Below are 18,438 nucleotides of genomic sequence, written 5' to 3'. Positions count from 1 at the left end.
CCTTTTTTTTGGCTTTATACAGAATTGCATGTGAAGTGGATATCTACGACATATCGAAAGCTTGCACTTTTAAAAATCGAAGTTGGCCAGTAAAGGGTTTCACGTATTCCAAAAGTTTTTCATATATTGTGAAAACCCCTGCATTCCAGAAATTGGGAGAGGGTCTCCCTTTCTGAGCTACTCTGCAATCTGTTTAATCAGATCTCTGCTATTGTTAAGATCTGTTTTAATGGATTTTTCTGAGCAACTAAACATTAGCTCTTTGTAGGTGATGAAGTCATAATTTGTAGCCTTTTCTTTCTTGTAAAAAGTGTTTAACATTGAACTTACATATATGATAAACACTAGACATGTGCAATTCGTTTAGTTCTAAATACGTTTTTTAAAGAATTTTGACACATTCGTTACGAATTTTTAAATTTTCGAAATCTCTGAATTTCAAAATTAGCGAAATTATGAATTTCAGAATTTCCAATTTTTGGATTTCCGAATTTCCAATGTTTGGATTTCCGAATGTCCGTAAATTCAAAAATCAGAAAAAAAGAAAACCTGTTTAATTCTAAATAATAACTATTAAATTATAGGTATTGGAATTCCCTTTCAAATATGTCTGTTGTATGTGAACGTAACGAGTACGAATTTATCTGAAATAACAAATGCCGCATCTAACCAAATAACGCTCTATTAATAATAAAACCTTTTTTATTATTATTCATTATTTATGTTCCATTTCTTTAGATGCGGCATTCGTTATTTCAGATAATTCGTACTTGTTAATTTAATAGTTATTTAAACAGATTTTCTTTTTTTTCAGATTTTCAAATTTTTGGACTTTCAAATCTTTGAATTCCCGAATTCCGAAAATTCGGAAATCCAAAAATACGAAATTCGGAAAATTAGAAAATTCGAAAATGCGGAAATCCGAAAAATCGAAATGTGAAAATTTAGCGAATTTTCTATTTCCTGAATTTCTGTAAAAAAACGAAAGCGATAATGAAACCATTTTTTGTCCGTGCACATGCCTAATAAACACTTTGCACTCTTTCAACATCGCTGTCTTATCTCTTTAGGAATTGGGTATTAAACACCCGTTACATCGGAAGAAGCTCCAGCTGGCTCTACAGTCTCTGGGATCTGAAGATGACAGTAACTATGGAAAATTGGACTACAAGTGGGTCACACGTAAGTCATTTTATTTGACATGTTTTTATTCTTTATGCCCTGGAGACATCCTGGCATTACGCTGCTATATATCAAAACCTCAGTGGGGCCATATCCCACGCTATCCTTTTCTTTTCACAGAAGAGCCACCTAAGAATTATTTTAAGGGTGTCTTAAGCATGTGGCACTTCTCTTAGGTTTTGCTTCTTGTACGTGTCCCTGTTGGGGAGTTTCCTGTTTTTCCGGTTTTGACGACATGACCATTTGATTTAGAACAAATGAAGGAGGAACATTGCTCCAAGGTTGTTAGACATCAGATAACTGTTTTTCCTTTTTGATACTGTGACTTATTGAAAATAATCTCTGGGTTTTCTAGGGTGGCTGGATGATATAGGGCTCCCCCAGTACAAGACGCAGTTTGATGAGGCAAAGGTCGATGGACGAATGCTGCATTATATGACAGTGGTAAGTTTCCTGACCGGTTAGATTTAAAATGTGCGTCCGGGCAAAAAAAAAAAATGTGAAGTACATCCCTGCAATACATGCTTTTAAAAAAAGCTGCCAGTACAGAAATTCCTGTTGAACTGCCAGAAATTCAGTAAGCTCTTTTGCACTGAAATCTCAAGCAGTGTTGTCAGCCCTGCCTGAATTCTTTGTTCACATGACTGAACACCTCTCACCCCTTTTTGTTAAGCTGGGGTGGAGGTAAACATACAATACTTACAACAGGAGGTAAGGAGAAATGGAAACCATGAAAAAAGTCTACAACTTCCACCTGATAGTCCAAAACAGTAAAAATTTAGTATATTTATCTAACCATACATACAGTATATAGGGGGAGGTTTGTGTATGTATGTGTATATATAGGAGCCTGCCACTACACAAAATATAAATTATATACATTTGTGTGTGTGTGTGTGTGTGTGTGTGTGTGTGTGTGTGTGTGTGTGTATATATATATATATATATATATATATATATATATATATATATATATATATATATATATATATATATATATATATATATTATACTTTAGAATGTGGGGCTCTCCCCCCCCCCCCCCAAGCGCCTTGCCCCCATGTTCCAATAAGCCCCCCCCCTCTCACAGACCCCCGACAACCACCAGCCAGGCACTATTTAGCAAGGGGGCCCCTATGCAGATGTGGCAGCCCTGTCTGGTGCCCCTATGCAGATTAAATGGCAATGATCCACCCCCAATCATTTCACAGCAGTAGGGCTCCGATATACTGTTTGTAGCCCCCTTGTGATGTCATTGACCAAGGGCATGCTGGGTCGATGACATCAAAAGGGGCACTCGTTTGTTCCCCCCCCCTTTTTCTGACCTGTCGGGTTGCATGCTTGGATAAGGGTCTGGCATGGATTTTGGGGGGCACCACTGCCCACGCTGTTTTTTTCCTTTATATTTCATTCCCGGCATTTTTTGGTTTCATTCAGCTGTCAGTGGGGTCATCGGTTGTTAGGGACATGGTGGCCTGCTTCCCAGCCCTCACCTTAACAGCCAGCTATTCTTTACACAGAATTTGGAATGGTCAATGCATTTTTCAACAGAAGTCCTATTGTAATTGAATTCTATGTAAACAAATTAACAAGTTGACTATGGGGGTACCTCATCCTATATAGAGTTTATAAACAAAGAACCAACATGACGGATTATCACAGTACCATAGAGGAATTCAAACAAATGCTTTTAAATCAATTTATTTTACAAAATTTATACATAGAAAACACTATAAAATCAATAAAGCTGATCATAAAGGGTTCAACAATAATAGTTACACAAGATGTTAAAAAGACGGGTGACGCGTTTCACATTTCTACTTTTTCAGAACCAATTACTTAATGACATGTAACAAAAGAATCTTAATTGAAGAAATGATAGACATCATTACGAGTGATTACATAACCTATATCAAAAGGGAAAGAGTAAGCAGATAATTATCCTGTTGGCTAAAAATACAATAGCCCTCCTTCAAATAGAGCATTGAAACTTAAATGTTGAAAACCCATTTTGAATTCTAATCATTCTGAAAATTTGGAATTTGTTCAAAAACGAATAAAGGAAACAAGACCAAAATTAATTGCATGCCTAAAAGTCGCATGTATATCATGCAGGTGCAACCTTCATGCAATTTTTGAGGGTTTACATTGAAGTCTATGGCCCTCAAGTCACATGAAAATCTGAGAAAAGTAGTGCAGGAACTACTTTAACCACTTAAGGATCGCCTCATGTTGATGTACGTCGGCAGAATGGCATAGCTGGGCACAAGCACGTACCTGTACATTGCCGTGGGTCGGGAGTGCGCCGCCGGCGGTGCGCTTCCGACCTGGTCCTGAGCTCCGTGGCCGCGGGACCATCGGACCCGATCGCCGCTGGTGTCCCGCGATCGGGGCACAGAGCTGAAGAACGAGGAGAGGTCTGTGCAAACAAACCTCTCCCCGTGCTTCCCTGTGTGGCTGTCACCGATTGTCTGTTCCCTTTTATAGGGAAGGATGATCAGTGATGTCACATGCCAGGCCACGCCCCCTACAATAAAAAACACATAACGTCATGCATAATACCTACACGACCCCCTAGTGGTTAACTCCTTCACTGCCAGTGTCATTTACACAGGAATCAGTGCATTTAAATAGCACTGATTGCTTTATAAATGACAACTGTCCCAAAAATGTACGATGTGTCCGCCATAATGTCGCAGTCACAATAAAAATCGCTGATCGCTGACATTACTAGTAAAAAAAATATTAATAAAAATGCTATAAAACTCCCCTATTTTGTAAATGTGATAACTTTTGCGCAAACCAATCAATAATCGCTTATTGCGATTTTATTTTTATTTTTTTATTATTTATTTTTTTTTTTTTTTACAAAAATATGTAGAAGAATACGTATTGGCCTAAACTGAGGATAAAAAAGGTTTTTTTTATATGTTTTTGGGGGATATTTATTATAGCAAAAAGGAAAAAAAAATTTTTTTTTTTCAAAATTGTCACTCTATTTTTGTTTATAGCACAAAAAATCAAAATCGCAGAGGTGATCAAATACCCCCAAAATAAAGCTCTATTTGTGGGTAAAAAAGGACACCAATTTTGTTTGGGAGCCATGTCGCACGACCGCACAATCGTCAGTTAAAGCGGCGCAGTGCCGAATGGTAAAAATGGGCTTGGTTCTTTGGCTGCAAATTGGTCCGGGGCTTAAGTGGTTAGTCACTGCGACTTTAAGTCCGACGGATATCAACATTACTCAATGAAAAACATAGGGTGTGACTTGTCATGCAACTTTAGAGTCCAAATTCACTTGACAAGTCGCAAAAGTGTGAATGGGGCCTTAAATATGTGTAAGCCTCCTAATTTATAAAATTTAAAAATTCTGCGCACTAGCCTTCAAAATTGAGCCGCACGCACTAAAAGGTGTAATCAGTAAAAATATCAATGTATAAAAAGTGCTGCGCTGTAGAAGAAATAAAAAAGAAAAAGGTGTATATGGCTACATAGGTACGAGTAGACTTTGTAATCACAGGCTATTCAGCTCTTTTATGTGGACTTTATCCCAAGATCGTTTTGTGCATTATTTAGGATACATTGTAATGTTGTTGCACTTGGTAACAACAGTTTTTGATCAAGTTTTTAATTGCTGTACACTACATATGTATTTTTATAACCTTCCTAGTTTTGCTCATTGCTGATCTGGTGAGATGAACCATGTTCTAGCTGTTGAGATTCAGCGACTGGAAGTGTTTACTGAGGTGTTATTCCAACAAATAGCCTAATCTCAGTACAAATAGTATTGCTTACCTTGGCAGGAAGCTTGTGAAAGGGTGTTTCCACCCAGTGACACCCTTCCCGCTCTTTAACTGTGTCACTCAGACCGGTATATAGAATGTCTTTAAGTCCACTTAAGTATTTCTGCAAAAGTCATGACTTTCTGCCAGTGATAAGGTCCTTATGCTGAAATGCCTTTCAGCCAGGGGTGTAACTATAGGGGGCGCAGGAGTCGAGACTGGGTCCTGTGCTGCAGGGGTCCCGTGCAGCCCCCCCTCTACATATGGCCGGCAGCAGCATAGGTGGCTGGGAGTACCAGTGCACCATGCGCACAGGTGGGTGGAGGTGGGGAGTGACTAGCAGAGCTCCATGCTCGATTAACCCACTGGCTGCTGTTTAGTTGGGAATTCCCCACATGGCCCGTTTCCTCGGCCGGTTCATCAGGGGGGTCCCCTTCTCCTGCTCCATGCAGTGCTGCTCACACTGCACTCCATGCTTCTCGGGGGCAAACAAGCTTTAAGCACACAGATGCAGTGCAGCCCTGTGAGAGTCAGATCCCCGGAGGACACCACAGGCTTGTCTTACCTAGGGACCCCATCTTCCCTGGGGACCAGGACCCCACCTCTGCTAAGAACAGGCACCCCATCTACAGACCATACTGGCCTAGACTGGCAGGATGGAGAAGGGGGTAGAACACACAGAGGAAATCTAAATGCCCATCCATTTGGGGGGTGTACCAGCAGGGATCACTAGACACCAGGGGAGGGGGGGAGGTACAGCAGTACCAGTGGGGGGAGGTTGGCGGACAGACCGGTCTAGAAGTACCAGGGTGGGGTGGCTGGATGATGGGGGGTGTTGGGGGAGGGTCAGCAGTACCAGAAAGGTGTGCTCTCCAGCCCGTGTGTTCCCAGACCCCCTTGTCGGCTCTGACAGGTTTCCCCATCCCCTCTCCTGCTGGTTGCTGCTGGTGATGTCTCAGGACAGAGAGTGGGAAATGGGCCGGTGAATGTGTAATTTATTGGCCCCCTTTTTTGTTTTCTGAATTGAGATTCGATAATCTGTACCAATCACTGACTGTCCAGTCATAACTGTGGCATATACTAATCTGCTTTTACTATGCTTCAGTTTATGGATGGACAGGAAGCTCTGTACTGAGCTATTCCTGCAAATTAGTTCTGTGTAGCTGAGGCTGCAATGGAGATTCGGGGCTGTGTCCTCATTCTTCCTCTTTGTCTCAAAGGTGGAACATCAGAGGTCTGTTCAGACCTCTGGTATCTCACCAAAGTCCCCCAACGGGGCTCCTAAAAAAATTGTAAAAAATAATAAACTACTGATACCTGTGGCGGAACTCAGGGCTCACAAAGGTCATACCTGTGACTGAGCCCTGGAGTTCCACCTCCAGACTCGAAGGGAAGGGCCCCGGCTGGGGTTGGGGGGGGGAGCATTCATGGTTTATTGCACCGGGGCCCTGAAGATTCTAGTTACGCCACTGATTCCAGCTTTAAGTTGAGTCGGGCAAGGGCTTAGAAGTGACAAGATTGTAAGCTCTTGGTCAGGAAAGGGAGTTGTATAACTGGGCTAGGCTTTCAGAGTAGTTGTCTGCTACTGCAGCGATGTTCACCAATGGTGGGAAGAACAGACGACCTAGGTTGCTATATAGTTTGTAGAGTACATCATTACACTGAAGCAGATTCCTGATGGTAGCAATATGTGTTGGCACGGCCCTTGTATGTTTCCACCAGGGAGAGCATGTGACAAGACAGAGGGGACAGAATGGTGTCAACCTTTTGCGCGGGAATACCTGAATGGCTGGACAAGGACCTTCATGGCAGGATCACCAGAGATTATCTTAATGAAAGTTGAAGGATTAAAAATTACTTTTGAAATATCAGCATATGAACATTTATGTGAAGTTTTATTGAGCTACATTATTATTTTTGGTAGGAATCCTTAAATGGGTAGGTGTTCATATATTTTTAGCCATATAGTCTAGATATTCTTGTATAATTATTTTTACTAAACTGCACTTCAGAGACATTTGCTATCTTCATCCGTATTAATGTGCAGTTTTATCATCTTTTAAAAAATTTTTTATTGATGTGTGTCTGTCTTTCTTCTTTCCCAGGATGATTTGCTGTCTTTGAAAGTTGTAAGCGTCCTCCACCACCTCAGTATTAAACGTGCCATACAGGTTCTGCGGATAAACAGCTTTGAACCCAACTGTCTGCGCCGGAGACCCTCCGATGAGGTGATCTACTTCAGTATCTGCTGATTCTTGACTTCCAAATTATTCCCAGACTATTCAGATCTCACCAGATAAAAATGAAATATGCTTCCCTTTTTATGCCACTGTGGCATAGTATACATCAGGCCTCACAGATATCACTAGTACTTGGAGCTGTAGACAGGCTATGGATTTTCAAATATTTACATTTTCTTAAAGGGTAACTCCACCTTTTGTAGGGGGAAAAAATTGCAAAAAAATAAAATTAAGTATATACAATTGCGACACAAGTCCTATTTTAATTGAATGTTCTTAAAAATTACCTTTTCTGTTCAATCTGCAGCTCTGTAATTTCCTGAAAATGGAAGATGGCTACCTAGAGGTTTTGTGTACATAACGACCCCTAGAAACATCATATCCTGCTTGTGTGATTGGCTCACTGATTTTCCCATAAATCTGCCCTAAGATACAAGTTATATTTCCAGCATCCCCTGTAAAAAAAATCTAATTTTTTGTGAGATCCTTTCAATGGGAAATCGCATCTAAAGGGATGCAGGCCTGCAGCTTTCCTCATTAGTGCATAGCTGATTGATCATTATGAAACCACTCCCGTTAGACTCACTTTCCCACATGGATACAGTCAAACACAAGGATTTCTTCAGAATAACAAAATGTAGGAATCTGCAACGAAGTTTGATAAAATCCTTGTACAAGGGGAATGTTTTTTTTTCTCAGTTCTCAACAAAATTTTTTTTTTTTTTTTTAGACAAGTTCTCACTGACCAAATCTCACAAAGTATTTTGTTTCAGGAGCTCCCTATGCCCCCTCCGAATAAGGTGACTCAGCTCCCTATGCCCCCTCCCAGCGGTTACTCAGCAGCTCAGTTCCTCCCTCCCAGCAGGGACTCCACAGCCCAGCTTCCAATGCTCCCTCCTCCCTTCATTGATGCTGCAGCTTGGGTTTCCATGCTCCCCCCTCTCAGCAATTTATCGGCAGCTCAGTTTGCCCCTCATAACAGTGATGTGGCAGCCTGCTAGCCTTGTAATCTCTGAGCAGGTGCTCAGAAAGAAAGGAGACCAGCTAACTTCAGAGTTTCCTTTATAAACCGCTTGCTGATTGGACAGTGAAGAAGCAGCAACAAATAAATTACGTAACCTCAGTGCTCCTCCCCCTCCTGTAAGCATGTTTAATGTTAGACTGATACACTGCACAATACAATAAGCAAGGCTGTAGTAACCCTCATTGGCTCTGATTCCATCAAAATAGGAATAAAGTATGGCACAATTATTACGACCACTTATTGCAAAGAACCATCAATATGCAGAGTCCAGTGGATAAAGTTAAAAAGAGAAGAAAAAAAAAAGTCCATCCAGAAATTGAGTCACAGGAGCACAGGAATGTAAGAAGATCAGGGCAAGCCTCTTGTGGGGAGCAGAAGTGGTCTCCAGAAAGCATGTAAAAGAGAAAAAGTATACTGAGGCGCCTCTAAGTGCAGACTGTTGTACGTTTATTCAACGCAAAGGGTGTAAGTTCAACTCGCATTTGGTTAAAGAAAATTGGTAACATCATTTGTCTATTTTCGGTGGGATGAAGGTTAAAACCACCGCTCAGCTGGAGCTATCTGTTAATGATAGAACTATATATAAAGGCATCTTTAGTCCCATACCAGTAGCTTGACAAAGGAGCAAGCCTGACTAGCTATCCTTAGTGCGCATCTTCAGTATAGCATCATAAGTCCGGTGACGTCATGCCGCTGTGCTCCAAGAGCATTCCAGCCCTTTCTCTTGGCTCCTGTACTCATACAGCTGGCTTCTGGATCCAGCTGAGAGGCTGGTCTAACATCTACAACATGAATGCTGACCTTCCTCCCACCATTGACTAATGACGTGCCTATTTTATCTTTCCAAATGTGGGATAATCTTGCACCCTTTGCAGAAATGTTCAACAGTCTGCACTTGGAGGCACCTCCTGGTTTTATTTCTCTTTTCCAGCATCTCCATCGCCTGCACTGGAGTCCTACTGTACCTAAACCTATTTCAGTACCTATACTTGTTCTTAAAGATAAATCTGACAACTGATAATTTTTGTTCTGTTTGGCCTTTTTATAGAGTAACATTTCACCATCTGAGGTGGCCCAGTGGACTAATCACCGAGTCATGGAGTGGCTGCGCTCTGTGGATTTAGCGGAATATGCCCCTAACTTGAGGGGTAGCGGAGTACATGGTGGTCTTATGGTAAGTACTGATAATTAGTAACATGGAAAACCAACAGAAAGATTGCCCTAATGGGCAAAGTGATGGATTCTCTTTAGTGTGTGGGTGTGTGTGTATATACAGGAGATGCACACACACACACACACATATATATATATATATATATATATATATATATATATTTATATATATATATATATATTTATATATAATGTATATGCGTGTGTGTGTGTGTGTGTGTATGTATGTATGTATATATATGTATGTATGTATATATATATATATATATATATATATATATATATATATATATATATATATATGTGTGTGTGTATATATATATATATATATATATATATATATATATATATATATATATATATATATATATATATATATATATATATATATATATATATATATATAAATAAGAGAGAGGCTATTTGCACATTCTCTAAACTGATGCTTGAGGTCTAACTGAGCATCTTAATCCTGTGTTTTTTTTTTTTTTTTTTTTTTTTTTTTGTTTTTTAAATTTTAAATTGCTAGATCTGTGATTTTTTTTTTTTTTCCCAGGTGCTCGAGCCTCGGTTTAATGTGGAAACGATGGCACAATTGCTGAACATCCCACCGAACAAGACCCTCCTACGGCGACATCTGGCCACCCACTTCAACCTCCTGGTGGGTCAGCAGTCACAGCTGCAGAAACAGGAAGCATTGTCAGCTCCAGAGTATGTGCTATTGACCGCAACAGCCAAGGTCAAGGTGAGGACCCTTTAGATTGGCACATGGAGGCAGGAAATCAAAGGGGAAACTCCAAATTTATTTAAATCCTCTCCTATATCCCAAGATATTTAGCAAACCTCCTGTATAATCCCTGCATGCTTCTTTCTTCAACATCCTTCAGTGTGCTCAGGCTGTCCAAGGTGTGCAATATACTGTAGATTTAATGATTCTATTGGAATTTTTTATATTATAAGTCATAACTTTGTAAAAGATGGTTATATAACCTTCTCCCAGTCTCCTCTCATTGCTTATGAGCTACCCATACAAGGCAGGGCTGAGTGTATCAGAGTAGAAAACTGTTTATATGTCTAAATAATGGTTTGCAGGCCTAGAACAGAAAAGGGGGGGGGGGGAAGTAATTCTTCTAAAGTTTTTCAAAATGCTATTTTTTTTTAGGCTGCTATTTAGAAATGCTCCAGTGGAAGAAACAAAAAATATTTGACCATAAATCTACCATTTGAGATCTTGATTTGCCCAAAGAAAATCACAATTCTGTGTAATTTTATTTCATTCTCTTTATGCACATAGCCGAGGAAACTGGCGTTTAGCAATTTTGGAACTTTGCGGAAAAAGAAACTAGAAGAAAATGAGGAGTACGTGTGCCCAATGGAGCTCGGGCTAAATTCTGCCAACAATATCATCAAACCTTTCCGGGCCGGCCTGGACCTCCGGATGTTGGACGACGAGGACTTGGACAGGCTGGAACAGGTATGCTCAGAATGTGTACTTGTACTGTGGCATTCCTATCCATTGTGGCAATGGCCAACAAGGCTTTTTGATTGGACGAGAAGGCAGAAGTTAACCAGGAAGTCAAACAGCTAGTAATGAAAAAATAATAATTTCACAGAGGCCCACGGAAGAGGGCTTTCTAGCTAGCAGAGTTTGTGGAAAACGCTTGACCTTGTTCGTTTTTTTTTTTTTTTTTTTTTTTTTTTTAACTGGCTTTTTACTTTTAATCAAAAATGGCCAACCAGTTCACATTAAGTAAAACAGACTGCAGACAAACTGTTGATTTAAACATTTGTATGTGCCCAATTTTAACTGAAATGTATCAAAAGTTTGTCAAAAAAGGTGCCAGCTTTCCTTAACCTGGGAAGCGTTGCCATGTGTTGATTATTAAATCCACTTTGCGATGTGTAGCTGTAGTTTGAACAATCTGCTTTATACTTTTCCAGATGGAAGATTCAGAAGGAACTGTAAGACAGATTGGGGCATTTTCTGAAGGCATCAACAACCTGACAGTAAGTGTGCAAAGCTGATTAATAAATTAGACCACCAGGAAATGCGTAAAGCTCACATTACCTGTTGCAACCTGAATGTACAGTATCCTTTAGATCCATCAACAACTATGTAGTGCAGGGGTAGGCAACCTCGGCCCTCCAGCTGTGGTGAAAGTCCCATGAGACATTGCATGACTCTGACAATCACAGGCATGATTTCTAGAGGCAAAGGCATGATGGGATTTGTAGTTTCACCGCAGCTGGAGTGCTGAGATTGACCGCCCCTTATGTAGTGTAACGAATAAACAAAGTGCAACGCTTAACAAGTATCACAAATATTGGGCGATATTAAAAAAAAGTCTGTGCTAAAAGTAAAAATAAAGGATTACATAAACAGAAGAGTGAGTATAAAGTTCCATACAAGGTAAAAAAAAAAAAAATCCCAGGTGACTGGTAATCTCAGAAGGGGCAAACTTCCAAATCCCAGTAAATCACCACAGTGAGGACAAGGTGGGGACTTACCGGATAATAATGACCCCCCCATTACTGAGAAGTTACAAAAGGCATTTGCAAATATATGCTGAATTCTATAGGACCTCCGGTTCACTCACTGTGCTCATAGCAAGGCAGTATGTAAGTATGTATCATAGTATTTTGCAACATATGCTGGGCATTAGGATGTGCCGACATTACTCTAAAGAGAAAAGAGTGCTCTCCATAGTGTGAATCAATTTAAAATCGCAAAGTTTAATAAGAATTGCACTTACAATATCCGTAGTACAAACAGGCATGTGAATCAAAGCAAGCTTGGGTCTTTCCCATAATCAAAATGGCCGCCGCTAGTTGGCACATGCGCAGTGGTGTGTATGTACATGATTTTGCAGGTAAAAAAATTTACATTTAATATTTTATTTATTTTTAACATGGATCCTGCAAAGCATTGCACCCGCAATTGGTAGATTTTGGGTACAAATTAAGGCTTCTTCAAACACTCCGGTAAGGGGTTTAAGGATGACTGGGGGGATGTTGGTCTGTAAGGGTTTTACAGGTGCCTGGAAGGGGGGGAGGTTTGGGTCCGCAAGGGGTTTACAGGTGGCTGAGGAGGAAGAGGGGGGTGGGTTTTTAGGGGCTTATGGGTGCAATTGGTTGGTCTCTAGGGGTTTTTGACAGGTGCATGGGTTTGGTCCGTCCAGGGTGCACAGGGGGTTGGGAATGGTCTATAAGGGGTACACAGATGCGGGGGGGGGGGGGTGGTCTGTAAGGAGTACATAAGTGGCAGAGGGTGGTTTGTAGGGGGTTTACAGCAGGGTTATGATATGTAAAAGTATACAGGTGCAAGAGTTGACTCATAAGGGGGCACAGGTGCATGGGCTAGTTTTTAGGGCATTTACAGATTGAGTAGGCTGGTCATTTAAGTGGAGTTCCACCCGCCCCTTTAAAAATTAAAAGTCAACAGCTACACATACATTAGCTGCTGAGTTTTAACATTAGGACACTTAACTGTCCTGGAATCCAGTGATGTCAGCACCGCAGCTGATTTACATCAGCTGGTCAGGTGCTACTGCGCCATTGCGGCTAAGGGAACCTGGCAGTGTAGCCTTTTGGCTGCATGGTCGGTTCCCTACTGCGCATGCGCAAAGCACGCTGAGCTCTCACTGGCCCGGCGGGAGGGGGGGGGGGGCCGAGCTGCTGACGGAATTTGCCATGGCTCGGTCTCCTGGAAGTGGGGACAGGGTACCGGTAAAAAATAATAATAAAATGTGGCACCGGAGGGGGTCAGGGTGGAGGATTAGGATAAGAGGAAGTTCCACGTTTGGGTGGAACTCTGCTTTAAGAGATAAACAGGTGCACAGGGCTGCTCCATATGAAGTATATAGGTGAAGAGTTGGTATATTTGGCTCTTAATTTTCATGCAACTTCCTCTCTGTCTCTGCAGCATATGCTCAAAGAAGACGAAATGTTCAGAGACTATTCCGCCAGATCGCCATGCACCAGTATTACAGATGACGACTCGAACATGTGACAAATATGCAAACACTTGTAACTTTATTTTTTGTGTCAAAGTAAATATATATATATATCATTTTTTGATACTGAATTTATTCACAGTGTTCAGGTGGAAGAAGTGAAGCATATGTGCCTTTTACTTTAAAGTGGTAACAAAAATGAGCCTCATTTTTAAAGTGCAGCTCTGATGTTGCGTAACTGTATTCTGCACTTAACTGAAACCACACAAAAGCATCTGACCGATCACCTCCACTAGGACCGAACCTCTCTGTCGTTGCTGGCAAACTGATGAGATGATTTGTTCTGCTGACAAGTTGTTTCAATAATTTTGTGCATAACTTGCAAAGAGTCACTCTACTCTTAAACATATCTTCCATTTTGGGTGAAGGGAAGCGGAGTTTGACCCCCATTTTTTTTTTTTTTTGGTTTGTTTTTTTCTGGAACCAAAAGCAAGTAGAACTCCCGTCCCCTCTACTACTTTGGTATTACTGAAAAAATGTAGGCGGAGTTACCATTGTCACATGACTAAATAAATTCATTACCTAGAGGGAGCGCAGTGCAAAATCTCGCATCATGTACCTTACTCTCCATATGTGGAAAACTCTTTAACGATTGTGGCCCCACTCATAGTAGTAAGGGTGGGGGTCTTCCTACCTGGTTCCTAAAGAGCCACCAAGAGAGCGGGATCTTTTTTGTGTCTGTTGGGTGGATTTCATCTTTTATGAACAAATAAGTATTTGTTTCTCTTAAACTTTTACTTTTTTGTTTGGTCGCTCTTTCCAGAAAGAAAGGTTGTGGATTCGAAAGAGGAGGTTTCTAAATATTTGAAATCCTTAAAATGTAGCAAGATGGTGCAGAGACTTGTACATTGGTCCTATTGTAGTCTGGTTAAAACTTTAAATTGTAGCACATAAGAGGTTAATACTCCATCTGTAATTGTCTTTGGAAAATGTCACTTGTTAAAGCCTTTGATGCAAAATTGTTTTCAACCAACGGTGCGATTCCTTTAGCAAAGAAACATTTTCACTTGCATTGTGTTTGGAAAAGGATCTGTATCAGTAGTGAATAGTGTTGAAGGAAAACCGATTTTATTGATACAATATTTAAGTTCTGTTCAAGTTAATATATTAAAAAGTTCAACTACATTGAATTACGTCTGCATCTACTGCAATATAACTTGTATTTAAAGGGTAACCCCACCCAAAACTGAAATTTTAGCCATGGATGCCTTGCATCACCTGCTCACTAACTCCTGGGACTAAGTCTCACCTCTCCGCCTGCATTTGCCAAAATGTATAAAGAGAATCCAGTAGCCACAGCAGGTAGGCAGAGCTGAGAACCCTTGTTGCTGGAGAAATAAATAAAGGAGGTTGATTTAACCAGCTGATGGCCACCAGATTCTAAAATATCTGTTTTGGGTGGACTTGGACTTTTATATATATATATATATATATATATATATATATATATATATATATAATATATATATATATAATATATATATTTGCAGATTTTAGGAGAAAGAAAAACATATTCGTAATTTCCTTCTTCGCAGCAGTCACGTTAAATTTTTCTTTGTGCCCAAAACATTTTTCCCTATTTACACTGTTACTTTTATATAAAGTTTTCTATTTAAAATACAAAAAAAAGTTTATTGGAAAAAAAAAATGTTTCTGGTCACGCGTTTATAATTTTCTATGTGATTCCAGTTTACACCCCAGCTGGATTCTGGAATGGGCAGGGCTGAGCCTTTTGGTGGGTTTCCTTTGTACTGTCAGTGTTGTCAAAAATAATAAAAAATGAAAAAAAAAATGAAAAAAGGAAGTTTATTAGCACAGCTGTTTCTAAAGCCAACCTGCTTAATTCCGTATGTTTTATGTCCTCTTCCGTTGTGGCTTTATTTACCCCTTTGCTAATATTTATGTATTTTTATGTATGTTTTATTTATAACACAATGTTGACACAAGCGTTGCGGATAAATGGCGCTGGAGGGTTTAATGGGAGTTTTTCTAATATAATGTGTACTGGTAGGGTGTGTAAGCAGCAGCTTGTATCCTTTCAGGAGTCATGGAATTGCATATTCAAGAGTGCTCAGTCAGGGAATGCTGGGATTTGTAGTCCAATTGCTTATGAGCTGCCTCCTCTCTCGCAAGTGGGTTATTTATTAAAGCTTAAAGCGAAACTCCAGGCAAACAGTGAAACAAATGAAACACAAATATGTAAGGTGTTTTACATGCCAAAGGGTTTGTATTCCTGTCCAACCAGTCCTGAGATTTGCACAGCTCTGCCACACAACACAGTCCTGTATGGCAGGACCAGAGACCTACATTTTATTTGCTGCAGTTCAGTAACATTTATAGGTCTCATTCCTCCCTCAGCCTGTGACTGGGTGAGGAAAGAAGCAGCAGATTGGTGAGCTCATCTCTTGGGTCACTCTGCTCTCTCCTGCTGTCACCCTGCTCCTTGCAGTGCAGCACAATTGACTGGATCCACGTGCTGCTTCTCTCTCCCCCAGTCTGAGATCTGCTGTACAGGGAGTGCAAAAGGCTGATTCAGGTACTCGCATTGCTTGTGTTTGGGGGAAAAAAATACATTTAACGAATACAGAGCTGCATTATTTAAGCCTTTTATATTGCCTGAAGTTTGGCTTTAAGGTGGAGTCAAGTGTAGTTACAGTGTAGTGTCCCCTAACCCACAGCAGCCAATAGGATTTGTTTTTCTAAAATCGCATTAAAAAAAAATGTTCAGATAAAGAATTGGCTGCTAGAAATGAAATGCGTTTTTGTCTGAGAGTAAACCTGCTCCAGTGTTCACTGTTCGGCATATAGCAACATTTTTGCTCAGTTATACATTTTATGAATGGCACCAGGTTTGGGGTGTTGTGGACCTGTGAACTGAGGTGCTGGAACCCCTCCCGATATTTGTGCCTTTTTTTGAGAGTTCTAATTTGTTGCAAGAGTTAATATAACACTATGACTTTGTTATAGAATATACAGCAGATGGTCATTGTGTCAGTCTATATATTTGATCTAATAAAGGCTTATGTTTAACTTGATGCCGTTCTCGGGTTTGGTTTGTGTCGTCATAAATTCCTTTTGGAGAAAAAAAAAATTGGCTGTATCACTTGCCAGTAAATAAAACTAAAGGTTCTCTCCTTTGAATTGAACTCAAAGCTATCCTGCCAAGTCTGCATGAATAAGATCATGCCAAGTCACAATATACAGAACGGTATCATTTTTCAGAAAAGCTCCACCTTTTATCATTGAAAAGTTTTTCCTTGGGCACCAGTCAATGAAATTACCTAGACTGAGATGATGTCATCAGTCTGCTGCAGTCAGGAGAAAGCATTTCCTCAATCTCCTTTCCCCAAGTGATCATACTGCAGCACTACAACTGTAACAAGTTTACCATTTGGCGACCACGCCTATTGATGAACGTCAAGAACCGTGTCCCCCGCACGCCAGCTGCGGCACGCATCTGATGCGCTCTGTGATATCTTTCGGACACAGCTTATCACAGATCAGGATAAAGGGCCAATCACCAAGTCCCTTTACCACGTAATCAGCTGTGTCCAATCACAGCTGATCACAATGTAAACACACTTGCCGGTTATTGGCATTCCTTTTCTCACTGTGAAAGCATGAGGAGAGGAGAGCCAGTAACCGGCAAGTGTGAAAGGGACACCTACACTGATAATCAGGGCAACCCTCATCAGTGCCACTTATTAAGGCCAATCAGTGACCATCAGTGCCACCTCATTAGTGTACATCAGTAAAGGAGGAAAATTAACTGTTCGCAAAATTTTATAACAGAAAAGGAAAAAAACGATTTGGGTTTTTTCGAAATATTAGTTTTTCTGTTTAGTAAAAAATGAAAAACCCAGGGCTAATTAAATACAACAAAAATAAAGTTCTATTTTCATGAAAGAAATTAGAAACATCTCATGAGTAGTGTTGCATGACTGCGCAAATGTCATTTAAAGGGCAGTAACAGCACTAAAAGCTGAAAATTGGCCTAGGCAGGAAGGTGGTGAAAGTGCCCTGTAATGAAGGGTTTAAGTTGCAGCAGGGGCTGATTTGTGTTGGACATTGTTGAACACAGCTAAGAACTGCACAGGTACCAAGATGTATGTGATTGTGTCATCTCTGAGTGGGTATTTCAGTCTAGGAAGTAGATGGTGACCCTGGTTGATGAACAAAGACAGCGCTGTACTTTTTGTTGAGAGAAGCAAATGAAGGCCTTGTCAGGAGGAGTACTGTGATCTTTGTCAGAGGAAATGCACAGAAGTGTTGCACATTAACAATGTTCCTAGAGTTTCACCTTAAAGTACTGTAATTCTGAAACTACATTTTTTACCTTAATGCATTCAATGTATCATCAAGATAAAAAATGTTTCAGTAGTTTATTGCCCCCTCACCTCGCTATGTACAGTTATGTGAAAAAGTATTTGCACCTTTTCTGATTGTTTTATATTTTTTTGCATATAATCTAATAACTGGTTGTGCCACCCTTGGTGGCAACGACTTCAATCAAGCATTTGTGATAACTGGCAATGAGTCTTTCACATTGCTGTGGAGCAATTTTGGCCCACTCTTCTTTGTAGAATTGTTTTAATACAGTCACATTGGAGGGTTTTCCAGCATGAACGGCCTGTGTAAGGTCATGATACAGCATCTCAATTGAATTTAAAGTGGAGTTCCGCCAATCTTCTTTTTTTTTTTTTCTTAGCAGCTACAATTACTGCAGCTGCTGATTTTTCAAATATGGACACTTACCTGTCCAGGGCGCCCACAATGTCCTCACCCGAAGCCGATCTGGCTCTCGGGTGGAGGCGCCGACATTTTCGGTAAGGGAATCGGGAAGTGAAGCCTTGAGACTTCATAGCCTGGTTCCCTGCTGCGAATGCGCAAGTCGCGCTGCGCATCCTCTCTGGTCCCTGCTATATTCTGGGACCTGTGTCTCTTCCAGAAGGCAGCACAGGGGGCAGAGGAGGGCCGGGCATGGCGTAGATTGCCGTGGAGCCTGCGGTGATCTGTGCCCGTAA

The 18,438-nt window shown here is 40.6% G+C and overlaps 1 protein-coding gene across 17 annotated transcripts in view; it reads left to right on the top strand.

Moving 5' to 3' along the window:
• PPFIBP1 (PPFIB scaffold protein 1) overlaps positions 1 to 16,449 on the top strand; it is a 158,227-nt gene extending 141,778 nt beyond the window's left edge. For all 17 annotated transcript variants that reach the window (XM_077469028.1, XM_077469024.1, XM_077469027.1 and 14 more), the window contains 8 exons: positions 1,071 to 1,182; positions 1,538 to 1,626; positions 7,070 to 7,192; positions 9,277 to 9,402; positions 9,958 to 10,146; positions 10,696 to 10,875; positions 11,343 to 11,408; positions 13,324 to 16,449. In XM_077469028.1, the coding sequence (XP_077325154.1) occupies positions 1,071 to 1,182; positions 1,538 to 1,626; positions 7,070 to 7,192; positions 9,277 to 9,402; positions 9,958 to 10,146; positions 10,696 to 10,875; positions 11,343 to 11,408; positions 13,324 to 13,410 (972 nt within the window). In that variant the 3' untranslated portion in view covers positions 13,411 to 16,449. The remainder of the gene's footprint in view (positions 1 to 1,070; positions 1,183 to 1,537; positions 1,627 to 7,069; positions 7,193 to 9,276; positions 9,403 to 9,957; positions 10,147 to 10,695; positions 10,876 to 11,342; positions 11,409 to 13,323) is intronic.
• The last annotated feature ends 1,989 nt before the right edge of the window (positions 16,450 to 18,438 follow it).

This window comes from Lithobates pipiens, unplaced genomic scaffold, assembly GCF_037356315.1.
Source record: "Lithobates pipiens isolate NorthernLeopardFrog02 unplaced genomic scaffold, aLitPip1_a1.2 Scaffold_8, whole genome shotgun sequence".
In the NCBI taxonomy this organism is placed as follows: Eukaryota; Metazoa; Chordata; class Amphibia; order Anura; family Ranidae; genus Lithobates; species Lithobates pipiens.
Note: the sequence above shows the minus strand (reverse complement) of the source record. Positions and strands in the feature narration are given on the sequence as shown.